Source organism: Nelusetta ayraudi, unplaced genomic scaffold, assembly GCF_046127955.1.
Source record: "Nelusetta ayraudi isolate G7.1 ecotype Tasmania unplaced genomic scaffold, CSIRO-AGI_Nayr_v1 ptg000006l, whole genome shotgun sequence".
NCBI classification, from domain to species: domain Eukaryota; kingdom Metazoa; phylum Chordata; class Actinopteri; order Tetraodontiformes; family Monacanthidae; genus Nelusetta; species Nelusetta ayraudi.
The window spans coordinates 3,540,246-3,563,174 of NW_027466056.1; the positions used below are offsets into that span (position 1 = coordinate 3,540,246).

General features: G+C 49.0%; 2 protein-coding genes across 3 annotated transcripts; one reads left to right on the forward strand and one right to left on the reverse strand.

The window, feature by feature from the left end:
* Window positions 1–941: 941 nt before the first annotated feature.
* Window positions 942–8,713, reverse strand: LOC142881622 (XK-related protein 6-like). Its single transcript, XM_076016009.1, has 4 exons — window positions 7,560–8,713; window positions 3,502–3,698; window positions 2,667–3,084; window positions 942–2,085 (listed from the first exon to the last, which is right to left on the reverse strand). Exons 1-4 carry the CDS (start codon window positions 8,183–8,185, stop codon window positions 1,581–1,583), a joined length of 1,746 nt encoding a protein of 581 aa, XP_075872124.1. The 5' UTR covers window positions 8,186–8,713; the 3' UTR covers window positions 942–1,580.
* A 5,245-nt stretch (window positions 8,714–13,958) lies between these two features.
* On the forward strand, window positions 13,959–22,330 carry gckr (glucokinase (hexokinase 4) regulator). Of its 2 annotated transcripts, none has more exons than XM_076012392.1 (19): window positions 13,959–14,167; window positions 15,064–15,216; window positions 15,305–15,373; window positions 15,476–15,544; window positions 15,794–15,867; window positions 15,954–16,020; window positions 16,234–16,287; window positions 16,386–16,480; window positions 16,556–16,652; window positions 16,979–17,097; window positions 17,813–17,911; window positions 18,253–18,350; window positions 18,875–18,951; window positions 19,676–19,772; window positions 19,894–20,006; window positions 20,090–20,167; window positions 20,629–20,769; window positions 21,788–21,922; window positions 22,022–22,330. In XM_076012392.1, the coding sequence occupies exons 1-19, from the start codon at window positions 14,138–14,140 to the stop codon at window positions 22,136–22,138; spliced, it is 1,782 nt and encodes a 593-aa protein (XP_075868507.1). In that variant the 5' UTR covers window positions 13,959–14,137; the 3' UTR covers window positions 22,139–22,330. The 2 variants fall into 2 exon arrangements, with proteins under 2 accessions (XP_075868507.1, XP_075868506.1); XM_076012391.1 differs by having other exon boundaries at window positions 13,963–14,167; window positions 20,626–20,769.
* Window positions 22,331–22,929: the final 599 nt, after the last annotated feature.

Below are 22,929 nucleotides of genomic sequence, written 5' to 3' on the forward strand. Positions count from 1 at the left end.
GAATTTCGAGACTTTTCCAAATCATTGTCCAACGATCAAGTGTTGACGAACAAATCAGCGGTGTAACGGGAATAAAGGCGATACACTCACAAAACAGAGAGTGTTGGGATACACTAGTCTCCATTTGAAACATTTTAACCGTCTCTTTAACTGAGCAATAGAACTCAATTGTTTACTGAATGCTCTTGTGGTTGATATTGCCCTTCTCAAACAGAGGACACTCTGGGGATCTGCATATTGTTGCTTCATTGTGTTCATTTACCCATGGTCGCCTGTCTTCCCAGGAAGTTCCCTTGTGTAGCTCCATGCTAACACCTTAGCATGTTGTCTCTGAATTGTGTCTACACAAGCCTCTCATTGCATGAAATCATATGTTTAGCTGAATGGCTTGAAGTTTGATACGATTGATTTGGTTCACTAATGTCTAATTCTTAATTGCTTTGCGGCCCGGATTAGTGTTTGCCTATTTTTCTGAATAATATATACATTTTAAAGTTGGTGAATTTGAAACCTTTCCTTTAAACTTTAAAGGCCAACAACAGTTTTTGGATTCTTAATTTTACAACTGCACATTTGTTAGCTGCAAAACTAATGTTGCTAACTCAAAATCAAAGTTGCTGTGGGTGGTATACGTACATTCTGTGAGATCTAACTGGTTCCTTCACTGTTGAGCCTTACCAAGGACAAAGTTTACAACTATACAACTCTATTTTGTAACTTAATTTTAAGCTATAGCTAGGGGATTCGTAGAAAAGCTACTACTAAAGCTAAACTGTGCTAATTCAGGACCATCTCCAGATTCTTAGTTTCAAGTCATTTGAAGAACCATATCAATCTTCTCATATATTATTTCTCTATGATGAAACATTATTAAACTGTTCTTTTTTGTTAAATAAAATGATCTGTCAATGCTCTTAAAATCCTGATCACCTGTAAACACCCATTGTGCCCAGCAATGCTGTCTCCAGCTATCATTAGCTGTACATTAGCTGTACACTCCCTCCCCTCACAAAATATATACACTACCCTTTGACAAGACTAACGACAACACGTTCACGGATGTCTTTTTTTTTTTTAAACCTTTTACTAGGCGATGAAACCGCCATAGAGGGACCAAGGAAGTGCAAAACAAAATGTAGCGATGGCGAACTTCTGCATCTGACTTTTGGGCTGCGGTTTGCTTTTGTTTTCTTTCAGGACGTGTGGAGCGTGGACATGTCGAGCAGAATCTGCGGAAGGCTGATTAAGAGAGCGGAGGAGCCGCTGAGTGACAGCCGGAGAATGTGAGAAAAAAAATATGGCATCGCATAGAAGCAGTTTTGTTGAGTCATGGCCACGGAACTCGCAGGTCGAAGGTGCCTGCAAGGAATGTGTTTGTGTATGTGTGTGTGCGTGGGTGCGCTTGTGTCTGTGTGCTCGTAAAATTGTGACAGATTGCTTGTCGGGAGTGTGCTTACACCAACTGGGACTTTTCTCTGTGCTTGAGGGCTTGTTTTTGAAAGTTCCTCAAAATCCGAACTTCCCGCATGGAGCTGTGAGTCTTTCGTTGTGAACCCTGCTTGTGTGTTTGCGTGTGTGTGTCAAAGTGAGGACTCGTACTGTAGCAGTTCGTACAGCAGGGGTCCATCACGGTAGCGGATGCCCACAGCGGCCGGTGTGATGTACTGCAGGATGTTTATAGTCCTCCGCAGGCGCCGGTCTACGTAGTGCGCGTCCCACGCCGGGTAGCGCTTTCTGGGCATGTCGATCTTGATCAGTGGGCCGTCTGGTTTGGAGGTGGGGGGCGCCGACCTCACCTGGAAGACGGGAAGACACGTCTCGGCCACGTCCTCCTCCGTCTGCGACTTGGTCATGTGCGCCGGGGTGGGCGGGGCGGTGGGCGGTGCAGACGGGGGAAGGGGAAGCCCCCAGAGGAGCTGGGCGCAGCAGGACGAGGCGGGGCTTGGCTGCAGGTGGGTGGTGGCCGGGTGCAGGAACCCGTAGTAGAGGAACATGACCAGGACTCCGCCGGCGAACGTCAGGTAGACACCGCAGAGGGCAGGGAGAGCGTAGGAGTCGGTCGCCGCTGGGTCCCTGTAGGCATACCTGCAAGGCCAAGACAAGAAACGCCGCCCTTGAGCTCATGCAAGTTTGTTTTGTTTGCATGGGGCTCATTGTCTGCAGTGGATCAATCTAGATTCGGTGCTCTACCGAGCGCGCACGGCAGCAGCAGAACGGTCTTCCAGGGATTGAGTCATACTACACTATAGTATTGCTGCTGAACATCTCGTTGAGTAGACCGGTGTAGGTCAGGGGGTGTTTTTAGCGATTTCCCGCGAGACCGGTGACGCTCTGGCCGTTGTTTTATTGAAAAAATAGAAGTTTACAAAAGGCAAAAATCGGCTCAGTCTTTGCCATATTAATTTGTGACACCCGACAAGAATTGTGTTCTGCACTACAAATTGCGTGGTCTTGGCAGCAGTCTATCATTACTTTTAAGCCAGTGCTGTCTGAAACTACTCTTCTATGTCCTTTGAATCCATTAACACCCGTTGTCGACACAGCGGTCGGCGCGACCTCCTGTGCCTGTTGAAAATTGGTGGAATCAAACCAGAGAGCTTCTCTGTGGCCACAGCTGGGTCACGTAGCGCAAAAGCGTAAACCTGCAGTTCCTCGGTGTGACTCACCACAGTCCAGTGAGGATGGTGTTCTCGGCCAGCACCACCGTGTAATACGCCACCATCCGGTAGCGCGTCCGGCCCTCCTTGACGTTGAACCAGCAGAAGATGTAGACGATGCCCACCACCATGTTGAATAGCACCTCCTCCCACTTAGACATGCAGAAGTCAGTGCCGCCGTGCACCACCCAGAAGGCCATGGCGCACCAGTGCACCACCACAAAGATGCCGAAGTAGATGTGGAAGAGGGAGGCGAAGAGGGCCAGCGAGAGCACGCGGGATGAGATAGTGAAGAGGCGCCAGAAGAGGTGCAGCAGCGCCCCGCGGTAGCTCATGCTGCGCTGGTCATCACGGGAGTCACGCAGCAGCTTGTGGTAGGAGGCCAGCACCCAGGCGAGCGACAAGAGGGAGCCCAGCGAGGAGATGCCTGCAGAGGGAGGGAGACGGAGGAAGGAGTGAGCAGACTCCAGGTTTCAGGTTGGTACATCGGGCTCAATCTAATTGTGAGTCACCGGAGGTGCTGTCGGCAGGCAAATGTGAGCGTGTCCTTATGTAAGAGGCGGGGCGTCAAACAAAGGCGGCATTTGGTGAGGATCTTTTATGGGAAGAGTCTTAAATATATAAAGACAGTTTTAGCCTCTTAACACTAATCACAGCTTTCCTCCGAACCAGAAGGAACATACCAAGACGCCAGAGTGATGCGGTTGAATAAGACCAGTGGGTGGCCACCCAGATGATGCACTTCCTGGGTGAATAAGGAAGCTGGATGACACCTTCTTGCACCTTCTGCCTCTTTTCTACCGTAATGGCCAAAAGTGCACAAAGGTGGCGTGTGCCCACTCACACTGCAGTGTCTCGGCCCGGTTCTCCTGGATCATGATGCAGAGCTGCAGGACCAGCTGGGGCGCCGATTCCAAGAAGGTCTCCAGCAGCCGCAGCATGTTGACGTCAGCGTACTCGAACATCATGGCCCAGTACCAGCGACGCTGGTGCTCCTTCTGCCGCCGCGACATGATGCCCAGGTAGAGGGTCCTGATGTACCTGCAGGGGATGGGGTACGGTCAGTCTGGATGAGTCGAGATCTTAAAGTCCTGGCGATTGTTTTTTAGTTAGCCCATGAAGTAAATCGATCAGGTTTGTTGCCTTTGATTTCTGAGATACTGGATCAAGGATGCCAAACTGGTGGTCGTTGAAATTTGTGCATATAGAAATTTGATGTTTTGTACGGGCTGAATCTCCAAGGTCTTAGTTTTGTTCACATTTTTAGTGCAATACCATGATCTAGCAATAACACAAGTTTTTCAACTTTTTGTGCGCCTGAACAACATCTCTGACCTCAGTCAGTCGGCTACATGAGGAGGAACACACCAGCTTGGTGAGATCGCTTGGCAATCTAAATTCTTCAAATTTTGCGAAACAGTTGTGTTCTTTGTACTGTTGCTTTCCTGATTGTAACACACTTTGTGTGGCAACATTTGTGTTAAAAAAAGAAGCCACAAGTGCGCATTACTCGGGGGAACTGTACTGTACTGAACGCGTCTCAGACTTCTCTGACTTTCTCAAGTCTCCGGACTTTGAGAAAAGCTTTAATGTTTGCAGCATTTTGCTGCTGCAGGCGATTCTCCAGCAACACAAACACGCTTTAAAGTGACTTACTGGCAGGGGAACAATCTCACTGGGCTGATAATGTTGCCTTCGTCCTATGAATTCATTGTTTGATAGACCTTTGACCTGTGACATACATCCTGTGTGGAGGGCTAGAGCGCAGCGATTTCAATGAAAAACAGCTTCAGGCACTTAGAAAGTGGTTCGTGCGCACGCGTGTGCGTCTGTGTGCGGTCGGTCCTACATAATGCATGGCTCTGTATGAACGGCTGTTACAGCGGTGACGGCTTAATTCGCAAGACATAAATAATACACACCTCACGCAGAAGGACGCCCGCGTGTGCGCACGCACACCTCGTGCTCGTCTCTTCTCCGTGAGTAGAGGAGCATGGGCGGACCAGCTCATCGTGGGGGCGGGGCGCGAGGCGTGAGCACGCACTCGTTCTCCCAACCAGAGGCGGGCGCTACTGCTGAAGGGCGCAGCTCTCAAGCGTCGGCCTCTTCCTCTCGCGTCATTCCCTCCCACGTGCTGTATCATAAGTTTCGCTGATGATTTATGTGTGGGATGTGAATACATTTCCCACAGCTGCCTGTAACTCCTCATCGGTTCAACGCCCCCTTGTGACGTCACAAGGAGAGGGTGGCGTTACCTCGCTGAGAGCCGAACGCGCGGGAGATCCAGCAAAGCATCTGCTTTCGCAGGAAGCTGAACCCCAGTGTTATTGCGGGAAGCTGTAAACAGCGGGCTAAATGTGCTGCTTCCTGGACATCTAAAGAGTTGTTTTTTTTTTTAAATAAAGACCATTTAAAAATACAAACCGTTACTATGGTACGGATTATTCATGTAGATCTTTATAAGGCCTAAAAGTTCCTTTGAAGTAGATACTTTAATATCCGAAGCTAAATTAGCTTTTGAAGCAGCAAAGCATTTAAAAGGTGCTATCTTGAGGGTATTTTGATACAATGTATTTATGAAAGCAGCAAGCCTTCTTTGCGCCCTGGACGTAGAACAAGCTGCTCAGCGAAAAGTAAACAAAAGCAAAAAGAATTGGTACGTGTCCCATTCTCAGCACAGAAATGTACCACTGCACATCGCAACAAGACTTCGGGATTTTGTAGCTTTAAGATGTAACAGCACACGCCGCACCGCTGGATGTCCTTGACTAAAGATCGATGAAGGGCAAATATCCAGCGCGTTGTTTTATTTTTTTTCTTGGGGGAAAAAAACCCTCTGTCCACAGGAAGTAGGGTGTGTTCTGGTTTAGCGCAGTGCGAGGAGGAACCCCCGACCCGTCGCGCAAAGACACAGAGGGAGGTGGGTTTCCAGCCGCGTGAGTCGAGCACAGTACATCTTCCGCTCCCTCCTCCGACCCCCCCCCCCCACCACTCTCACTCCTCCTCTCTCACACTCCCCTCCCTCCCTCACTCCCTCTCCGCCAGCTCCCTTTCGATTTCCCCTCCCCCCCGCCTCTCGTCCGCTCTCGCCGCCCAACCTCCTCCATCTCCTTCCTCACCCATCCGTCTCAATCAGGGCCGTACCATTCTCTCTCTCTCACTCTCTCTCTCTCTCCGTCTCTCTCAACCCCCCCCGGTCCCTCCATTCCCCTCTCTCTTCACGCCTTCCCACTTCCTCCAGGTGGAAGAGTCCATTCTGCACACTCGCAGGAGGGGGCTGCGGGGTGATTATGACTGGGTGGAGTGAATGAAGATGGAGGAGAGATGTTTGTTTGTGAGTGTGTGTGTGTGTGTGTGTGTGTGAGGCGTGAGGCGGTGCCGACTTAACCCTACAACTGCAGAGAGCTAAAGACAATACACCCCCCCCCCACCCCACCCCCACACACACACAAATACACACAAACACACACCACTCTACTCTGCTCTCCCCGCCCAGAGGCGAGTGGACACCATTAAGGAATCTTCTGAGAGTGGGGGGGTGGGGGTTGGGGTGGGTGGTGAGAGAGCTTGTCCTTGCGTATCGGGGCTGGAGACCAGCTAGTGCCACTACTGGTAGTGCTACTACTGCTCAAATGCTAGTGCTGAACACACAAGGGACACGGACACACACACACACACACACACACACACACACACACACACACACTTGTGCAGAAAACAGAGCAGCAAGAGTTGCAGAGGGAAGTGTGTGTGTGTGTGTGTGTGTGTGTGTGTGTGTGTGTGTGTGTGTGTGTGTCTGTTTCTGTTTATTCCTCCCCTACCGGCGCCTTAAGCAGCACGATTAGCACCTACCCGTATTCCAAGTGTGTGTGTGTGTGTGTGTGTGTGTGTGTGTGTGTGTGTGTGTGTGTGTAGTGTGTGTGCGCGTGCGTGTGTGTGCGTGTACGTGTGTGTGTGTGTGTGTGTGTGTGTGTGTGTGTAAGACAGCGAGATAGGGAGGGACACGCGGCGAGATGCGTTTGCCAGAAGCGCAGATGCTTTTTCCTCTTTGTACTCCGCATGCACGCTGACACTCGCAGGAAGAGCCGTGACACCGTTTTTCCACCCGTCACACACACACACACACACACACACACACACACACACACACACACACACACATAGCCTTGGGGCTCCCAATTTGTGCGAGTTCAGCGGAGAAGTTTGAGAGAAAGCAGCAGTGGCAATGCTGAATTCAATACCACAGACAGCGACACTTTGCAGGTGTGACTGGATGAACCAGGAAGTGGACCTGTGTGTGTGTGTGTGTGTGTGGTGTGTGTGTGTGTGGTGTCTTGTTACTAATACAGTGGTTGGAATCGGTGGGCACTGACTGTGCACGGAGTTGACGGAGGGAACTTTTTTTTCTCTCCAAAGAACGACCGGCAGGAAGTTGCAGCAGCTCGTCTCCCTGCCTCCCCCGATATCCGTCTGTCAGTCCCGCTTAGCAGAGGTCTCGCCCTAGAACCCCCCCGCCCTCATCTCTCTCTCTCCCCCCCGCCCCCTGCTCCTCCCATCCTCCCTGTCAGGGCGACGCAAGGCTTCGCTCTCTCCCGGAGACATCGAGGAGACACCTCGCTCTGCCCATTAGCTGCCTCGGAGAGAGTGTGTGTGTGTGTGTCTGCGCACGTGTGTGTGTGTGCATGGCCCCGAGATGGGAGACGTGGAGAAAGAAGAAAGTAAAGTAGGATGACAGGTTGGGATCAGGTGTTTGTTGCCCCCCCCCCCCCTCCCCACCAGTATACCAACTGCCCTAACCAGCCCCTTCCTCCTTCACTCCCTCCACACACACACACACACACACACACACACACACACACACACACACACACACACACACACAGCCCTCCCTCCCCATCCTACCTCCACACTTGTCCCAGCTGCAGGATGTGGATGGTGGCCTGCCACAGCCAGATGGTGGCCAGCTGCAGGCGGTCCCTGCCCGGGTACAGGCAGCCCAGGGCCACCGTGCCCCGCTTGGTCAACCCCTCCACCTCGCCGAGCCCGCCGCCCGTGTAGTCCTGCACGAACCAGCGGAAGCTCAGGATCTGCACCAGCACCGAGGGCACGAGCACGAAGAAGAGCGTGAGGCCGAACCAGAGGTAGTCCTGCCTGCGGTAGTAGTCCGCCGCCAGGCACAGGTCCGTGCCCACGTCCCAGAAGAAGACCAGCAGGGCCAGGATGATCCACAGGCAGTCCAGCCACAGCTGCTCCCGGGGCGGGCAGTGGGTCTCCCGGATGCCGAGCCCTCCGGCGGGTTGCTGCCCCCCTCCGCCGCCGCCGAGCAAGGAGCCGAGGCAGGCGGAGCGGCAACCCCAGTAGCAGGCGGAGGTGCGGCAGCACTGGCAGATGTGGATGGCGGCGGAGTCCAGCGGCTCGTCGCCATCGACGTCGTACAGCTGCGCGAACCCGCCGCCGCCTCCTCCTCCTCCTCCTCCTCCTCCGCCGCCCCCCAGCCCCGCTTTGCCGCCGTCCGACTGCGCGGCCATGTTCCCCTTCCCCTCCTGCGAAAAGCACGACAGGCGCACCGTCGTGGTAGCTTAGTGCGGGTCGCGCCCGCGACGTCACTCGACAGGTACCCGCGGACCCCTCGCGACTGCCGCCGCCGCTGCTGCTGCGTCTCTGTGGCGCCCGGGGCGCGCGGAGCCATCAGAGCCGGCGGCCTGCCCCCTCCTCTTCCCCGCCGCCCGGCCGAGGGGTCCCGAGAGCGGCGGCAGCAGCAGCAGCAGCCGAATCAGAGAACCGCGAGCCCCGCATCGTCCCGTCCTGCGCGCGCGGTCATCTAGGGCAACTGGAGGCTATGACGTAATGCATGATGGTTCTCCCGCCGTATATACCTCAAGACGCGTGTGTGTGAGAGTGAGTGAGTGAATTCTGTGCGTGCGTGCGTGCGTGCGTGCGTGCGTGTGGGTGGGTGCGGGCTATTCACTCGAAGCACGACTCATCCAAGCCGGGCGCCTTCTCGTGTCGTCCCTTCCCCGCTGCCAGGCTGCAGGTGTTCGGCCGCAGCCCGTCTCCGCTCCTCTCTCTCTCTCTCTCTCTCTCTCTGTCTCCTCCCCTCCTCTTTCTCCCTCCCTCAGCGCTCACTCCGCCCTCTGCCGGAGAAAACTTTGAACCCCCGCCGAACGCACATCTGCACGCGCGCCCGAGACCTCGGGAGCGCGCAGCAGCAGCAGCTGAGCAATGTTGTCAAACGAATATCGCTGCTTTTTCATTTTTTTTTTTTTAATTTATCTATTTATTTCTTATCCCACTCCTCTCTGCTGGATGGATCGAACGAGCTGCACCTCTCAACTGACAACCATCCTCCCCTCTTTCAACTTCCACCCATCCAGCCATCCACTCATCCACCCCTTCATCATCTATCCATCCCTCCCTCCGTCCATCATCCATCTATCATTCATCCACCCATCATCCATCGTCCACCCACTCCTCTGTCATCCATCCATCCATTCACTCGTTCATCTACCCATCCATCCACCCCTCCCTCCATCACCCATTCGTCATCCATTTATCATTCATCCAATCCTTCACCCATCCATCCATCCGTCATCCCATCATCTACACACCAAACCCTCCCTCCATCACTCCTTCATCCATCCACCCCTCCCCAGCCCCTCCCCTCCTCATGTGGGCTGACTGCTCTGTGACTCTGCCAGCCTAATCAGCCGTAACACATGTGTGTGTGTGTGTGTGTGTGTGTGTGTGATCCCCGCTGTGGGGCGAGCGTGTAGGATTTAGAGATGGACACTGGACGAGCGCGTGAGCCGAGGCGAGCCACCGAAAATGGGAAGTGACTGTGGAGAAAAGAGGGATGGATTTAGGAAGAATTAGAGGACGGGGAGGGGGGGGGGGGGCGGAGAGGGGGATGAAAGCGGTGCCTGCATGCCTGTGTGTGCTGTGTGAGAGCGGCGAGAGAGTGAAAGAAAAGACGATTCGGACCGAAGCCGCTCTGAGGGGCTGCGGGATGAGTGGAAGATTTAAGAATTGCCGGAAGGGAAGGAAAAGGGCGTGTCAGGGACAGTGGAAGGGAGAGAGAGAGAGAGGGGATAAAGCCACAGAAGGAGGTGTGGAAGGATTTGCTGTGGTGGTCCGAGAGAGAGGAGGAGGACGGGAGAGAGTTTTGCAGAGAAACGGAGAGAAGGAGTCAAACTGAATCGACTATAAGTCACGACCTACACATTGTTTGTGTTTTTTTAATCGGTGGTGCGCATGCACACACACACGGGCTGCATCCTAAACATCTTGTCTTTTCCACGTTCGTTCTTAGCCTCCCTGTTGTCATGGCGACGGCTGCATAGCTGCACGTGAGTGCCAGCAAAGTGACACTTTGGATTTTTCTCTGAAGGAGGTCACGTGACCTGAGATGCTCCGGCCGGCGGAGATCTTTGTTGGTAATCCTCGGACCAAGTCCCAGGTCCCAGAGAGTTACAGGGTTGAGAGTCCGTGTCCGTGTGTCCGTGTGTGTGTGCGTGTGTGTGTGTGTTTTTAACGTTGCAGCAACCAGATATGTAGGACTCAACTTCCTGCGTTTCATCGCTCCAGCAGCTCCTGAATGTGTTGATCCAGGAGCTGCTGGAGTTAGAAAAACATTCAGAAAAAACTTCAAATAAAGGCCCCAAGACCATGATTACATTGTTCCAAAGTGACATGACTCAGGGCGTTTTTGATTGGCAGCAGCGAGATTAGAGCGGCTTCAAAAGGGCGGGAAGGAAAAACAAGCAATTTGTGCGTCTTCTGCTTCTTGTTCCTCTTCCTCCTCCGTCCCTCCTCCACACAATGCAGCCACATCGGAGTGAAACAATCAGCGCGTTCAGAGCGACGGCCAACAATGGGGAGATGGTGCTGGGCTGCTGAATTAGTCAGAAAATCTCAAGATAACGCAGCGTCTTTATCACTTTCTATCATCGAAAACTTGGCCTGAGTCTGAAAGCGCCCCCTACTGATTATAGATGGGAAGCGCCATTTTGCAGCGACGTCCGATTCCTCAGTGAAAGTCTGTATTCACTATATACTACTTGCGCTCGTTGCAACCCACAATGCATCACTAAAAGTAGTGGTAGTAGTACAACCGATGGCCACTAACCTGGCAAGATATACCATCATGCACTGCGCCCACGCTGACCCATAGCTAGAAAAGGTGAGTGGGTTTTTTTTAATGTGGAAAAACGCTTAGCTTAATATGGACTCGAAAATGCAAATATATATTTATTTGTAAGTTCATTCATTCATCTTCCATACCCGCTTATTCCTATTCAGGGTCACGAGGGTCTGCTGGAGCCTCTCCCAGCTGTCTTAGGGCGAAGGCAGGGTGGCACCCTGGACAAGTCGCCAGTTCATCGCAGGGCCACATAGACACAGACACAGACAACCATTCACACTCACATGCACACCTACGGACAATTTAGAACGTTCAGTTGACCTCACATGCATGTTTTTGGAGTGTGGGAGGAAGCCGGAGAACCCGGAGAGAACCCACGCAGACACAGGCAGAACATGCAAACTCCACACAGAAAGGTCCCAGGCCCGGGCCCCAGAATCGAACCCGCGACCTTCTTGCTGTGAGGCGGCAGCGCTAACCCCTGCGCCACAGTGTCGCCCATTATTTGTAAGTTAATTATGTATTTATATATTTTATATATTTAATAATGAATTTATTGTTTTATGTTCACTGTATAGTCAGCTATACTGTATATAACTCTTACATAGGGAGGAGGAAACGAGTGGGTGCTGCAACAGATTGGAAGTGATTATGGTCGCAGGCTGATTAGAGAAGTGTTGGCAATGTTACATTAAATTTAATCAATTTACAGCACAACATACCTTTTACTGCCAAGTTGGTTTGCAGTTAAAAATCACTGTGAGCTTGAAACAAAAAAAAAACCCAAACAAACTTTTTTTGTTTTAATGGCTCTTCTTTTCTTCTGCACCCTGAATGTTTTTTTTTTTTTTTAAATGGCTGATTATGGAAAGAGCCACTTTAGAGTTAAGGGCTTCCTGGCTCCTTTGGGAGGTGTGAGGGGGATTTGTGTTTGAATTAAATAAACCAAAGCTTTGTTTGAAATGAGGGGAAGGAGGTTCTGAAAGCGAAGGCCCTTCTGCTGCAGTGTATTTGATGATACACGTGAATGCAGTGAGGCTGAGTGAGTTGCTGCATTTCCATGGAAGCTGCTTGTGTTTCAAGCGGCCGTCTAGATTTCTTCCCAGAACTCGAGGGGCAGATGTCAGAAGGAGCCGCAGGAGGAGGAGTAGTAGGAGGAGGAGGACAGGTCAGGTCCACTTTCCCTCTGCTTCTTCTTCACGTCCCATTTTTTCAGCTTCAGTTGTTAAGTTGTTAAGTGCAACAATATGTAAGTAATTTGTCTCAAAAACAAAAATGAATTAACTTTATATGTTTTTATTACCAGTGATTCGCTTGAGTCATGTTGGTTGGGTTCTTAATTACAAAAAAACCCCAAAACATTAACCTGACAATGAAACAATGACAAAAAAATGAGTTTTGCAACCATTTATCAATCCATCATCCATCCACCCACCCATCCATATATATGTCCACTCATCCATGCATCCAATCCTTCACCCATCCATCCGTCATCCCATCATCCACCCACCTACCTCTCCCTCCATTATTCACCCACCCATCCATCATCTACCCATCCCTCCTCCTTCCATAATTCATCATTCATCTACCCATCCACTCATTCATCTACCCATCCATCCATCCACCCCTCCCTCCATCACCTATCCATCACCCATTTATCATTTATCCATCCACCCATCCATCATTCATCCATCCATCTATTTATCCACCCACCCACCCACCCATCTATTTATCCACCCACCCACCCATCCATCCATCCATCCATCCATCCAATTCTTCACCCATCCATCCATCAACAACGAAAGAAACAAACAATGAGAAAAGAAAACAAGTTTTGAAACCACTAAAGACCGGCATCTGGACTTTGGCACCGCCTACCTGTCGGATTTTGAATTGCGACAGATGTCTAACCAGTTTAAACAAAAACAAACTAACCGCTAACGCGATACGGTGCTACAAATGCAGTTAGAACAGTGGTCGCTTCAACGTTGGACCAAGTGGGTTGGATATGTTGGTACCCTATAAATAGATGACTTGAAAGATTGATTCTGCATTGCTCGTTTTTTTTCTACTGTCAAACGTCCTGCTGTGCCCAAGCCCAATTTGTTTGTATTGTTTGTATCATTCTCTCTCTCACTCCTTTATATATGTCCATCATAAGTTTTTCTAAAATGGCATCCCTGATTTTTTTGTATTTTGTTCAGTTTTGTTTCAAGAAAAAGTATTGTGAGCGGCAAAATCTGACTGTGTAATGGTCTGAAAGCAAATATTGCATTCTAATGCCCTCTTCAAAATAAAAATGTATTACAATTTACTTGTAGATTGACTCCCGGGTTTTGTACAAATCTCTCCGAGTCAAGTTAGCGAATGTTAGCAAGCAGCCGGGGGCCTGGCACGGTAGCGACACCCCCCACCTCCGGCAACCAGAGGTGGCGCTGCGCCCTACCAGCCAGCTGACTCAGAGACGTTTAACGCCAATCTGTCCCTCGCAACCGGCCGATGTCGCCGGCGGTCAGTCGGCTGCGGGTCGGAGGTGGCAATTAGTGAGTAAACGAGGCGACAGGGGTTTAGCGAAGTGCGAGGACAAACACTGTCTTTGTTGATGGAACATGTCGTGAGAGATAGAGATAGAGAGAGAGAGAGAGAGAGAGAGAGAGAGAGAGAAAAACCAAGCGTCCCCTCGGATCTGTCAGCGCCAGACGATTAGCCAGCAGCTTCGCGAGACGGAGGTGGGAGTTTTTCAGAGGAGTCTGAAAGAGTCTCAGTTTGCTGGCGTGTGAACACTCGTCACGCTGCGTCTGAGAGTCATTTGGTCTTTTTCCACACTGTTGCGTCGTTTTTCGACTGATGTTAATAGTGTTTCATCAAATCAAATCAAATCTAGAACTTTTTTTGAATAGATTTTATTTTATTTTTTTAAACATTCGCATGTGTCAAATCTGTCAGTGAATTCCCCCAGAAGTGACTAAAGCACCTTTGCTCGCTTGTCGTCGTGCTCAGCTATGGAAACGGCCCCCTCGCGATGTCACAAAGGGCACAGACCCTCTCCCAGTCTAGTGGCAACCAGCCCACCGGCAGTCTGAGTGTGTGACATTGAACTTTTCTTTGCGTGACTTCCCTGAGATGAGTGCCGCAGCTGCTCTCACTGCCGGGTCTCAAAGGTCCTGCAGGTGAACTTTGTCACCGCAGATAGAGGCCCCCCCCGCCTCTCTCTGTGCTTTCGTTTTCCTTCAAAATCCGCCATAGACGACAAAAGGACACGGCTCTGTGGGAAGGGGAGGTTTTCTTCTGGAGAAAATTCTAACTCTTCTGACGGTCGAAGGGCGAGACTTCCGGCACAATGGCAGGCGCAGGAGGGGCCGAGTGGGAGGTATGACCGGCGTCGGACGGCGAGGAACGCTGGGGAAACGAGTGATTGCTTGTTAGCAGCGGCCGGCTAACGTAGCATTAGCGAATCTGTTTGCCTGAGGCTCCTGCAGAAAACTGAGGGAGCCTGTCGGGCGGAAGTGAAGAAAAGTTCCCCACTTTAAAAGATGATATCATCACCTTTCTAGTTGATACTCTAAGCCAGAGGTGGGCAAACTACGGCCCAGGGTCATATGCGGCCCAGTAAACTAATCCGGCCCGACAAACTTGAAGAAGTGATATCAATAGTCAGTAAGTCATTATTTCAGTGTTTAGAGTCATTTTAGTCACGAGCTAAATACCGTGGGGCTTCAAAGACACGAGCTGCATTTCCATTACTGTCTTTTGTTTTTTGAATGGTGTGAAGCGCATAAGCCTTAATTCTCGTAAAATCTTGTCCCGCGAGATTTTTGAGAATTACGTTTGCTTTTATTTGTTTACGTTTGTTTGTTGTCAAGAATGATATATTACACATTGTTATATTTTTCTCTTTGATTACATGTAAAAAATGTTACGTCTCCACCTCTGTCCAAAAATAGTGCGCCATTTTCACTTGATGTGAACTGGTCACGTGACCCCATACGTCACGTCCGGTGATGTGTAAATTTTTGCGATACCTTTTAACTTTTTTACTTTTGCGATATACCCCTACATCGAAAACACACCTCACTGGAGTATCAAAACCTTTTAGCCATATTTGAGAGGTTTTTTGAAGTTTTTTATTACAATATTTAAGTTTTGCTCAATTCTAGGGGTAATGGAAACACAGCTAGTTTCACACAGCCACAAGCCAAGCTAAGTTAAGCAGCTTCATACATGAAGCTGAAACCTTTAAACCTTTAGACAAGATGGTTCTCTCAGTCCCCAGAGTATGAGGCGTCACTTCCTGTCACCGAGAAGTCCAACCCCCTCACCCGGGACCTGGACCAGGCGTCGGCCAATGACATCGTGAGGATGCTGGAGGCCTGCGACGGCCAGATTTTCCACGATGGAGAGAGCGGAGGAGCCTACCAGGTAAACACGCACACGCACACGCACACAGAAACACACACAGACGCACACACTCGAGTTGTGACGACAGTGATGATGGTGGGGTTTTCAGAGGCTGCTCAGTGAGCCGGTGGTGGTCGCTCTGACAGAGGTTGCAAAGAGGGTGGAGCTTATTCTCAAGGTACGCACACCCCCCTCTGGCTTTAATCTGAGCTGTCATTGGTCGGTCTGCTCTCAACTCACGTTTCTTGTGTTTAAAAAAAACAACAACAACAAAAAACAGGATCCTAAGGACAGCCTGGTGGTGCTGAGCGGCTGCGGCACCTCTGGCTGGATGGCTTTCCTCATCTCAGTAAGTTAGTTGTTGTTGCTGTTGTTATATTGAAAAATTGTGTTGTTGAAATGTGGCTCAAGCAAGTGAATTTTAGGGAAATAGCTTGGGAGTTTATTGTTATTATTGTTCATTATTATTATTATTATTATTATTATTATTATTATTATTATTATTATTATTATTATCCTATCCTTTGTGTGAATGTGTATCCCTGTGTGTATGCTTTGTGTGTGTGTGTGTGTGTGTGTGTGTGTGTGTGTGTGTTAGTCAGCGTTCAACAGGCTGCTGAAGGAGACGAACCAGCCTTGTGTGTATTCATACACTATTGCGGGGGGCGACAGGTACCAATGGGACAAACCAATAACAATAACACCAAATAGAAGAGAGTGAATACGAAGATCACAGAAGCCTTGATTTGATCCCCCAGAGCCCTGCTGTCATCACAGGAAGCTCCTGAGGATGACGCGGCACTGGGCACGCTCAGTCTGAAGCAGGTCAGCAAGAGGTTTTTTAACACCTGCACTTTGTTTCCTGCTCATCTATCTATCTATCTATCTATCTATCTATCTATCTATCTATCTATCTATCTATATCTGTCTGTCTATCTGTCTATCTGTCTGTCTGTCTGTCTGTCTGTCTGTCTTTTTACCTATTCATTCATAAATTCATTTATTGTTTTATTTATTTTCCTTTTTCTAACTGGACAGGCCTGCGAGGGGAAGAGGCGCGTCCTGTTTATCGGGATTTCCTGCGGCCTGTCGGTGAGTGGTGGGCCTCGCTATGCATTCTGGGAAATTAATAAAAAAAAAAACAAAAGCAAACAACAAGCGACTCCTCTCTTGGTTTGTTTTCCCGACAGGCTCCGTTTGTGGCCGGTCAGCTGGACTGGTGCCTGCAGCGGCCGGACGTCTTCACCCCGGTGTTGGTCGGCTTCAATCCTGCGGACCAGGCCAGGTGTGAACGAGTTCAATGTAACGTAGCGCGTTAGCGACACAGCTTAGAACACTCTGAACGGCGTCGTCACCACAGGGACGAGGCCGTGGCGGGCTGCAGCTTCACCTTCCTGGACGTGGTGCGGCGGATGCAGCGGAGTCACGAGGCCTTCATTGTGAACCCGGCAGTCGGGGTGAGGAGCGCAATAACGATAGAAATCATTTTAACTGAGCGTGTTTGAAAAGGAGCAGGGAGAAGCATTCGCTTATTTAACCCTGCTCCTTCTCCACATAATGATTATTTATTTCCTGTGTAAACTGTTTTTCACACAATCACATACAGTTAACCAGCATATTTATCAATGCCAATTATAGGAAAATACATAGAATAAATAATCCTGTAAATATGTCTAAGCCCTCATGCTCAACCCGCCCCTTATTCTTCCGTGCACCTGGTGAAAACACCACATTACCATTATTTTAAAAAAGAAGCTCACATCGACACTCGCTGCCCTGTCAGCCCGAAGCTGTCAGCGGCTCGTCCAGGATGAAGGGCGGCAGCGCCACCAAGGTCATCCTGGAGGTCGCCCTGGCTGCCGCGCACGCCGCCGCCTTCGCACACGTGCCCGTCACACGCAGGTGAGCATCGCCTTCAGGCTTCCACAGTACCAGAAAGAGAAGCTGCAAATGTAGAAGAACCTTAATAATAATGATAGATTCAAATTCAGTTTTACTTTAAATAAATATTTAAAAAAAAAAAGATTTAATAATGTGTTAAACTGCAACAACATTATAATTTCAATCAAATATAATATGTTTCTTTAGTGCCTCCTGCGGTTAAAGATCCTTTTTCTTTTTTGCTCACTTGGGATGTTTATGATGATCCTCAATGTTCAATGTGATCATGTTTCACATGCAAACAAAGCCAGTTGTTCCCACTGTGTGACACTGAAGGATGGAAATCACAAGTTGTGTTCATAACTGGGGAGTTTCACACCTCCGGTTTACTGGCGCTTGAACCTGCTTTTCTTCCACTGCCTGTGACCCCGGGAGATGCGTTAAGTGCTCGTTCGTGTCCTGACCGACGTGTCTAGTCTCTGTAGCTCTATGCGACCACACGCTGCAGCTGCTGCTGCTGCAAACGTGACTCTTCTTCTTCCTCTTCTTCTTCTTTGCAGCTCTTGCGTGAGAGCTCGTCCTCCTCCCATGGTCCTGATGTTTAAAATCCTCTGTGTCACGCTGACCTCTAGTGGCCACTTTTTGTCATTATGCTATTTTTGGACGCTGCTGTGCTCTTGAAATAACTCCGCTTAAACGTTTTTTCCCAGTTTATCTTCCTCTTTCCTCCCACTAGGGGCATCGGCGAGCACCTCGGGGCCTACAGGAAGTGCCTGGAGGCCACGTACGCTCAGCGCCGGGGCATCGGCTCTCTGCTGGAGGCGGCGGGGCAGAGGTGCAGGAACATCCCTTCATACTTGGCAGCTTTCGCCTCGACCTTTGAAACTGTAAATCGATCCTGCTAAACTTTTTTTCCCAGAAGAAGAAGGGGGAAAAAATCATGTGAAACTTGCGGCAATGACATTTATCACGGTGGATTTGCTTCTAGCTTGCTCGAAGGATAAAACACACACACACACACACACACACACACACACACACACACACACACACACACACACACACACAAACAACCTGATCTGCAGCCCAAGCAGATGCTGCTGTATCCAATCGCATTGGGAAAACTCTGATTTCTGCATGTACTGCAGATTTCAGCTGTGTATTTGTGTGTTGCAGTTTGCGCTCCAACAGGCGGGTGTGCTACCTGGGCTGGGGCTCCCTGGGTGTGATGGGGCTCATTGACGCCAGCGAGTGTAACCTGACGTTCGGCGCAGGTAAAAGTCGCAAAATAGAATTTCATTTTACGAGTAATCCTCATAGAACGTCGTTAAAAAAAAAGCACGGTAGCATCGAAATGTGATAAATTAGTGCCTCAAAATCCACATTGCTAGAGAACCAGCGAAGTGGAGTTATGTGATAGATTATCCCCCCCCCCCAAAAAAAAGCTGACCGTACACCTGACTGTATCTAGCCCTTTGTTTGCAGCCTGCCCGTTTCCCTGAAAAAGGAAGCTGGATTTTAACCTCCTGTTTTGGCTTTGTTGCTGAAACTGATGATTTGTTTGGACCCTCCCGCGCTTATGGAAGGGGAACTAAACTGTACTGGTGGGTGGGGTTTTCAGCTGCCTTTTGTGACATCACGAAGGCCAGAAGAACATCTAGAACTGGAAAATTTAGCTCCGCGAGGGATAACGGATGGAGTTTGCTGAAACATTTTACTACCGTTAAGAGTTTCCCACAACACGGGACCTTTAATGTGCCTGTTTCTCTTTATTTTTTCCTTTCCCCTCTGGTGTAAGATTACAATGATGTGCGAGGCTTCGTCCGCGGGGGGTACGAGGAGCTGGGCAACAACGAGGGTCCTCTGACGTCGCTGGTACGTGAAGGGAAACATAACAGCAACGTCGCAGCTGGCTGCTGCAATGAAAGCAGGAGATGTCACGACGACACAGAAGATTAAAAGAGTCCTGGTGGGAGGGGGGGGGCGTGATATCCAATTAGCATCACATCCAGTTTACGGACGACGGCTGAGTCGAACTGGCGGATTAACCTGTGGGTGGGATTAGTGCCAAATACTCCCCAGACATGAACACATCGTCTGTGTGCGGGTCGCCTTTAATTGGATTTGAACATGGCTCTCTGACTTCTGTCTGCAATATTTCGGTCCAATCTGGAAGGAAATTAATTTCTTTTCCCTGAAATGCTTGACTTGGAGAATTTGACGATTTCAGTCTTTTATATCTTATTTTCCTCTTTTACATCCCCCCTTCTCTCTCTCTTTTTTGCACTAGCTCATTATCTACTTTCCCCAAGTGGCAATGTTCTCACTTCATGTCAGTATTCACGCCTCGCGAAGCTCCAGTGATCGCACTTTCATCAGCAAAAAAAACCCAAACAATACAAACACAGGAAAAACATACCCAGGTGTTTCACAAATTTACACAAAATGCTTCTTCTTATCGTCCATCGTTATTTATTAATATAATGTGACTCACAGTCTGGCAGCACAAGCAACAGTACAGCTGTTGTCATACTGTTAAAAAATAATAATAATAATAAAAAATAGTTGTGCCCATGTGATTGTGATTTCTCTCCTCCAGGGTCCCAACTTCTGCGTCTCCCACCAGGATTTCCTGCGTCTGGTCCTGCCGTCCCTCTGCGACGGTGACGCTGTTCTGCTGCTGTACACTCACTCCGGTGGGAAGTTTGGCCGACGTTCGCACGATGCAAAAGTTACTCTGCGCAACATTCCACGGGCGTTGACCTCTGTTCACTTCCCGCCCCCACTCACACGCACCCCCCACCCCCACCCCCGCAGACGACCTCGAGGAAGTGGCTGCGACGGCGAGCAGCGTGAGAGAGAAGACGTCCAACCTCCACGCCATCTGCCACCAAGTGGACGGAGGAGACACTGCAGCCGCTGCCTCACTAGTAATGTTTGTCTGTCTGTCTGTACATATGTATGTCCGTCTATCTAGTAGGTCTGACATTGTTGTGTGTGTTTTTTTTAATAGGATATGATCAATAAACTGTGTCTGACCTCGCTAACAATCAGGTGGCCGCCGCCTTCTTCAGGGAACTTGCAGTGTATGGTAAAGTACAAATGCACGCACGCACGCACACACACACACACACACACACACACACACACATGAAAGAAGAAACAAGAAAAACACAACACAGGTCATCATTATTTAAGAGGAAATTCACGGAAACACAAACAAACAACAAAACAATCAATGAATAAATACATTTAAGCTGCCTCTTAGTGCTCTCAAGGTCAGTACAATTATAAAACTTTATAAATATAAAAAAGTAATTGCTCTCTTTACCTCTGCATCACTGCCCTCTGCAGGTCCAAATTTAGCAAGTGTTGTCTGTGATTATTTCTTTTCCAACGATGTGCAGGTCTCACTTTAGACATCTTGCCTTGTACTTTTTTTTTCTTTTCTTTTCTGTGTTTCTTGTTTTCTGTTGGGTCTGCCGCTGCTTTGGGTCCATCCAATCAGCACACCTCTCTCCCCCTCCGTCCCTCTCTCCCTCCCTCCAGCAGTGGGAGCTCTCTACCAAGCTGGTGCTGAACGCAGTGAGCACCGGCGCTCATGTCTTGAAGGGGAAGGTTTATCAAAACCACATGATCGACGTGCAGGTCACCAACAGCAAACTGTACCACCGGGCCCAGCGTCTCCTCCAGGTGTGTCAAAGAATAAATAAATAAATAAATACATACATTTACTGCTTTCATCCTTTTTCGTGGCCCCTGATGTCATGTCAACCACTTTCTTTCCTCTTGTACTTTTAATTGAAGTAGCAATGTATGAATGGATGAATAAATAAATACACAGAATTTAATAAAGTTTACCCAATATAATAAAATCAGTTATTAACCTCAAATTGATCATCGAGGTCGTCCTCAGACGAGTTGCTAATTAAAATTTCCATGAAACTACAAAACTTTTCCCACCTCCACGGCTTATTTCAATTCAGGGGTCACCAACACAGAGACAATTTCATTTTATTCTGTTGCTATTCTTTTGTAATCACACTTGCATTTATGTAGATTAAAAAACAACAACAATATCTTAAAAGATAAAAAGATTAGAAATATTGTATTATACGTGAAGTTTAGAGAAGTTTAGGTGAACTCTGCAAACTCTGACTAATAGAATTAAGTGTTGATTACTGATATTATCTGTAAGCATCCATATAAAGTCAGTGTTTGCCTTTTTTCTTTGCATAGATCGATATCATTAGTAATAATGTATAATTAAAGGCAAGCTGAGATAACCTTTTTAGAATAGAATAGAATAGAACTTTATTGATTTCAGCAGCAATTGAAACACAAGACAGAACCGTGCCAATAGCAACAACATTAACAAAAAAATATAACAATAAATAAGATAAAAGTACATCCAAAAAAAACTAATAAACAGGTTATTTCAGAAGGGCGCAGCAAACTGGTCACCCTTCGTAGCTCTCAGGTTCAAAAAGGTCGGTGACCCCTGTTTTAATTTAACAATATTAATTGAATCAATCCCAAAGGTTTTTTTTGTCTCTTAAAAAAAAGTTTCCTTCCTAATAAACTGACAATGCTCTAATCCAGTGATGCGCTACAATGATTGGCGCTATGAGTTGTAAAATTAGAATGGTGTCATGAAGACTGATGGATGACTTCCTCCCTCTCTCCCTCCCTCCCTCCCTCCCTCCTGTAGAAGCTGTCTGGGCGGCCGGAAGCTCACTGCGAGGAGTCCCTGCTGAAGGCCGTCTACCGCCGAGAGCAGCTGACGGCCGACGTCTCGTCGCTCGACATCACCGCTCACGCCCTGGCGGCCACACACAGGAGCAAGGTGAGGAGGCAGGAAGGCCTGCAGTGGGTGTGACCTATGACCTATGACCTCTTCAGTCCGCCTCACTGCAGCTGTACCCCGCTGTCTCTCCCTGCCCAGGTCGTCCCCCTGGCTTTGGTCTGCCTGCTGGTCGGCTGCTCCCTGGCGGAGGCAGAGTCCCATCTTGAGCGACACCCAGCGGTGAGGGATGCCGTGGCGGCGTGTCTACGAGTGTGACCCCGCCCCCGCCCCCGCATCCCTCGACATGTTGTTCTATTAGGGTCACGTGATTGCTGCTTTAAAAAACAACAACATATATTAATGGCTTCAGAAGTGCTTTAGATTTGAGGATTGGCTCCCATGTATTGTTTCAATCTCGTGAATAAAAAATGAAGTGTGTTGCAAAACATTTTTTCCACCACTAGATGGCTCCATACACACAAAACGTTCCATGGCGGCATCCAGAAAAAAATGTTATGGTGTGCATGAATACATACATGATACTTATAATTTGATGTATATGCAGGATACTGTGTTGCCATGCGTGATTGCATTGACCTCCCTCCTGCCTCCAAGAACACAGGAAATTTCTCCGTCCCTATCAACCGACTTTCCCTCTCTGTTTTCATCCCGTTACAGTTTCTTCTATTCAGGAGACACAGGCTTAGCCGTTTTCATCCGCATGATGTAAGTCAGCCTCAATCCCTCGACGCACGCGGCCCTCGCAAAAAAAAGAAAAAAGAAAAACAGGTAGCGGATTAGCGTTGACGTGCGTGTATCTTGAGAGCAGCTTTGGGAGCACCTTTGGAAAGGGAGCCGACTGCAACCAGGAAGTTCAAGTACAGAGTGTGGGCAAAACAACTGTGCCGAGCGGCCTTGAAATACAGAAGACCAAGGGGGAGAGGAGCGTTTTATTTACATCATTGTCTTTCATACGTCAGTTAGCTCTAGGTACATTTTGTTGGTATATGAGGATAATACAAGCAAACATAGGCACACACTCGCATACACACGCACACGTCTTCTCA

Coding starts and splice junctions, on each gene's coding strand:
- LOC142881622 (XM_076016009.1), bottom strand. CDS start 8,185: ATGGCCGCGCAGTCGGACGGCGGCAAAGCGGGGCTGGGGGGCGGCGGA. Junction 3,085..3,501: donor CCGGGCCGAGACACTGCAGT/GTGAGTGGGCAC, acceptor CTCCCTCTGCAG/GCATCTCCTCGCTGGGCTCC. Junction 2,086..2,666: donor ACCATCCTCACTGGACTGTG/GTGAGTCACACC, acceptor TTGGCCTTGCAG/GTATGCCTACAGGGACCCAG.
- gckr (XM_076012391.1), top strand. CDS start 14,138: ATGGCAGGCGCAGGAGGGGCCGAGTGGGAG. Junction 16,021..16,233: donor GCACGCTCAGTCTGAAGCAG/GTCAGCAAGAGG, acceptor CTAACTGGACAG/GCCTGCGAGGGGAAGAGGCG. Junction 19,773..19,893: donor GCTGCTGTACACTCACTCCG/GTGGGAAGTTTG, acceptor CCACCCCCGCAG/ACGACCTCGAGGAAGTGGCT.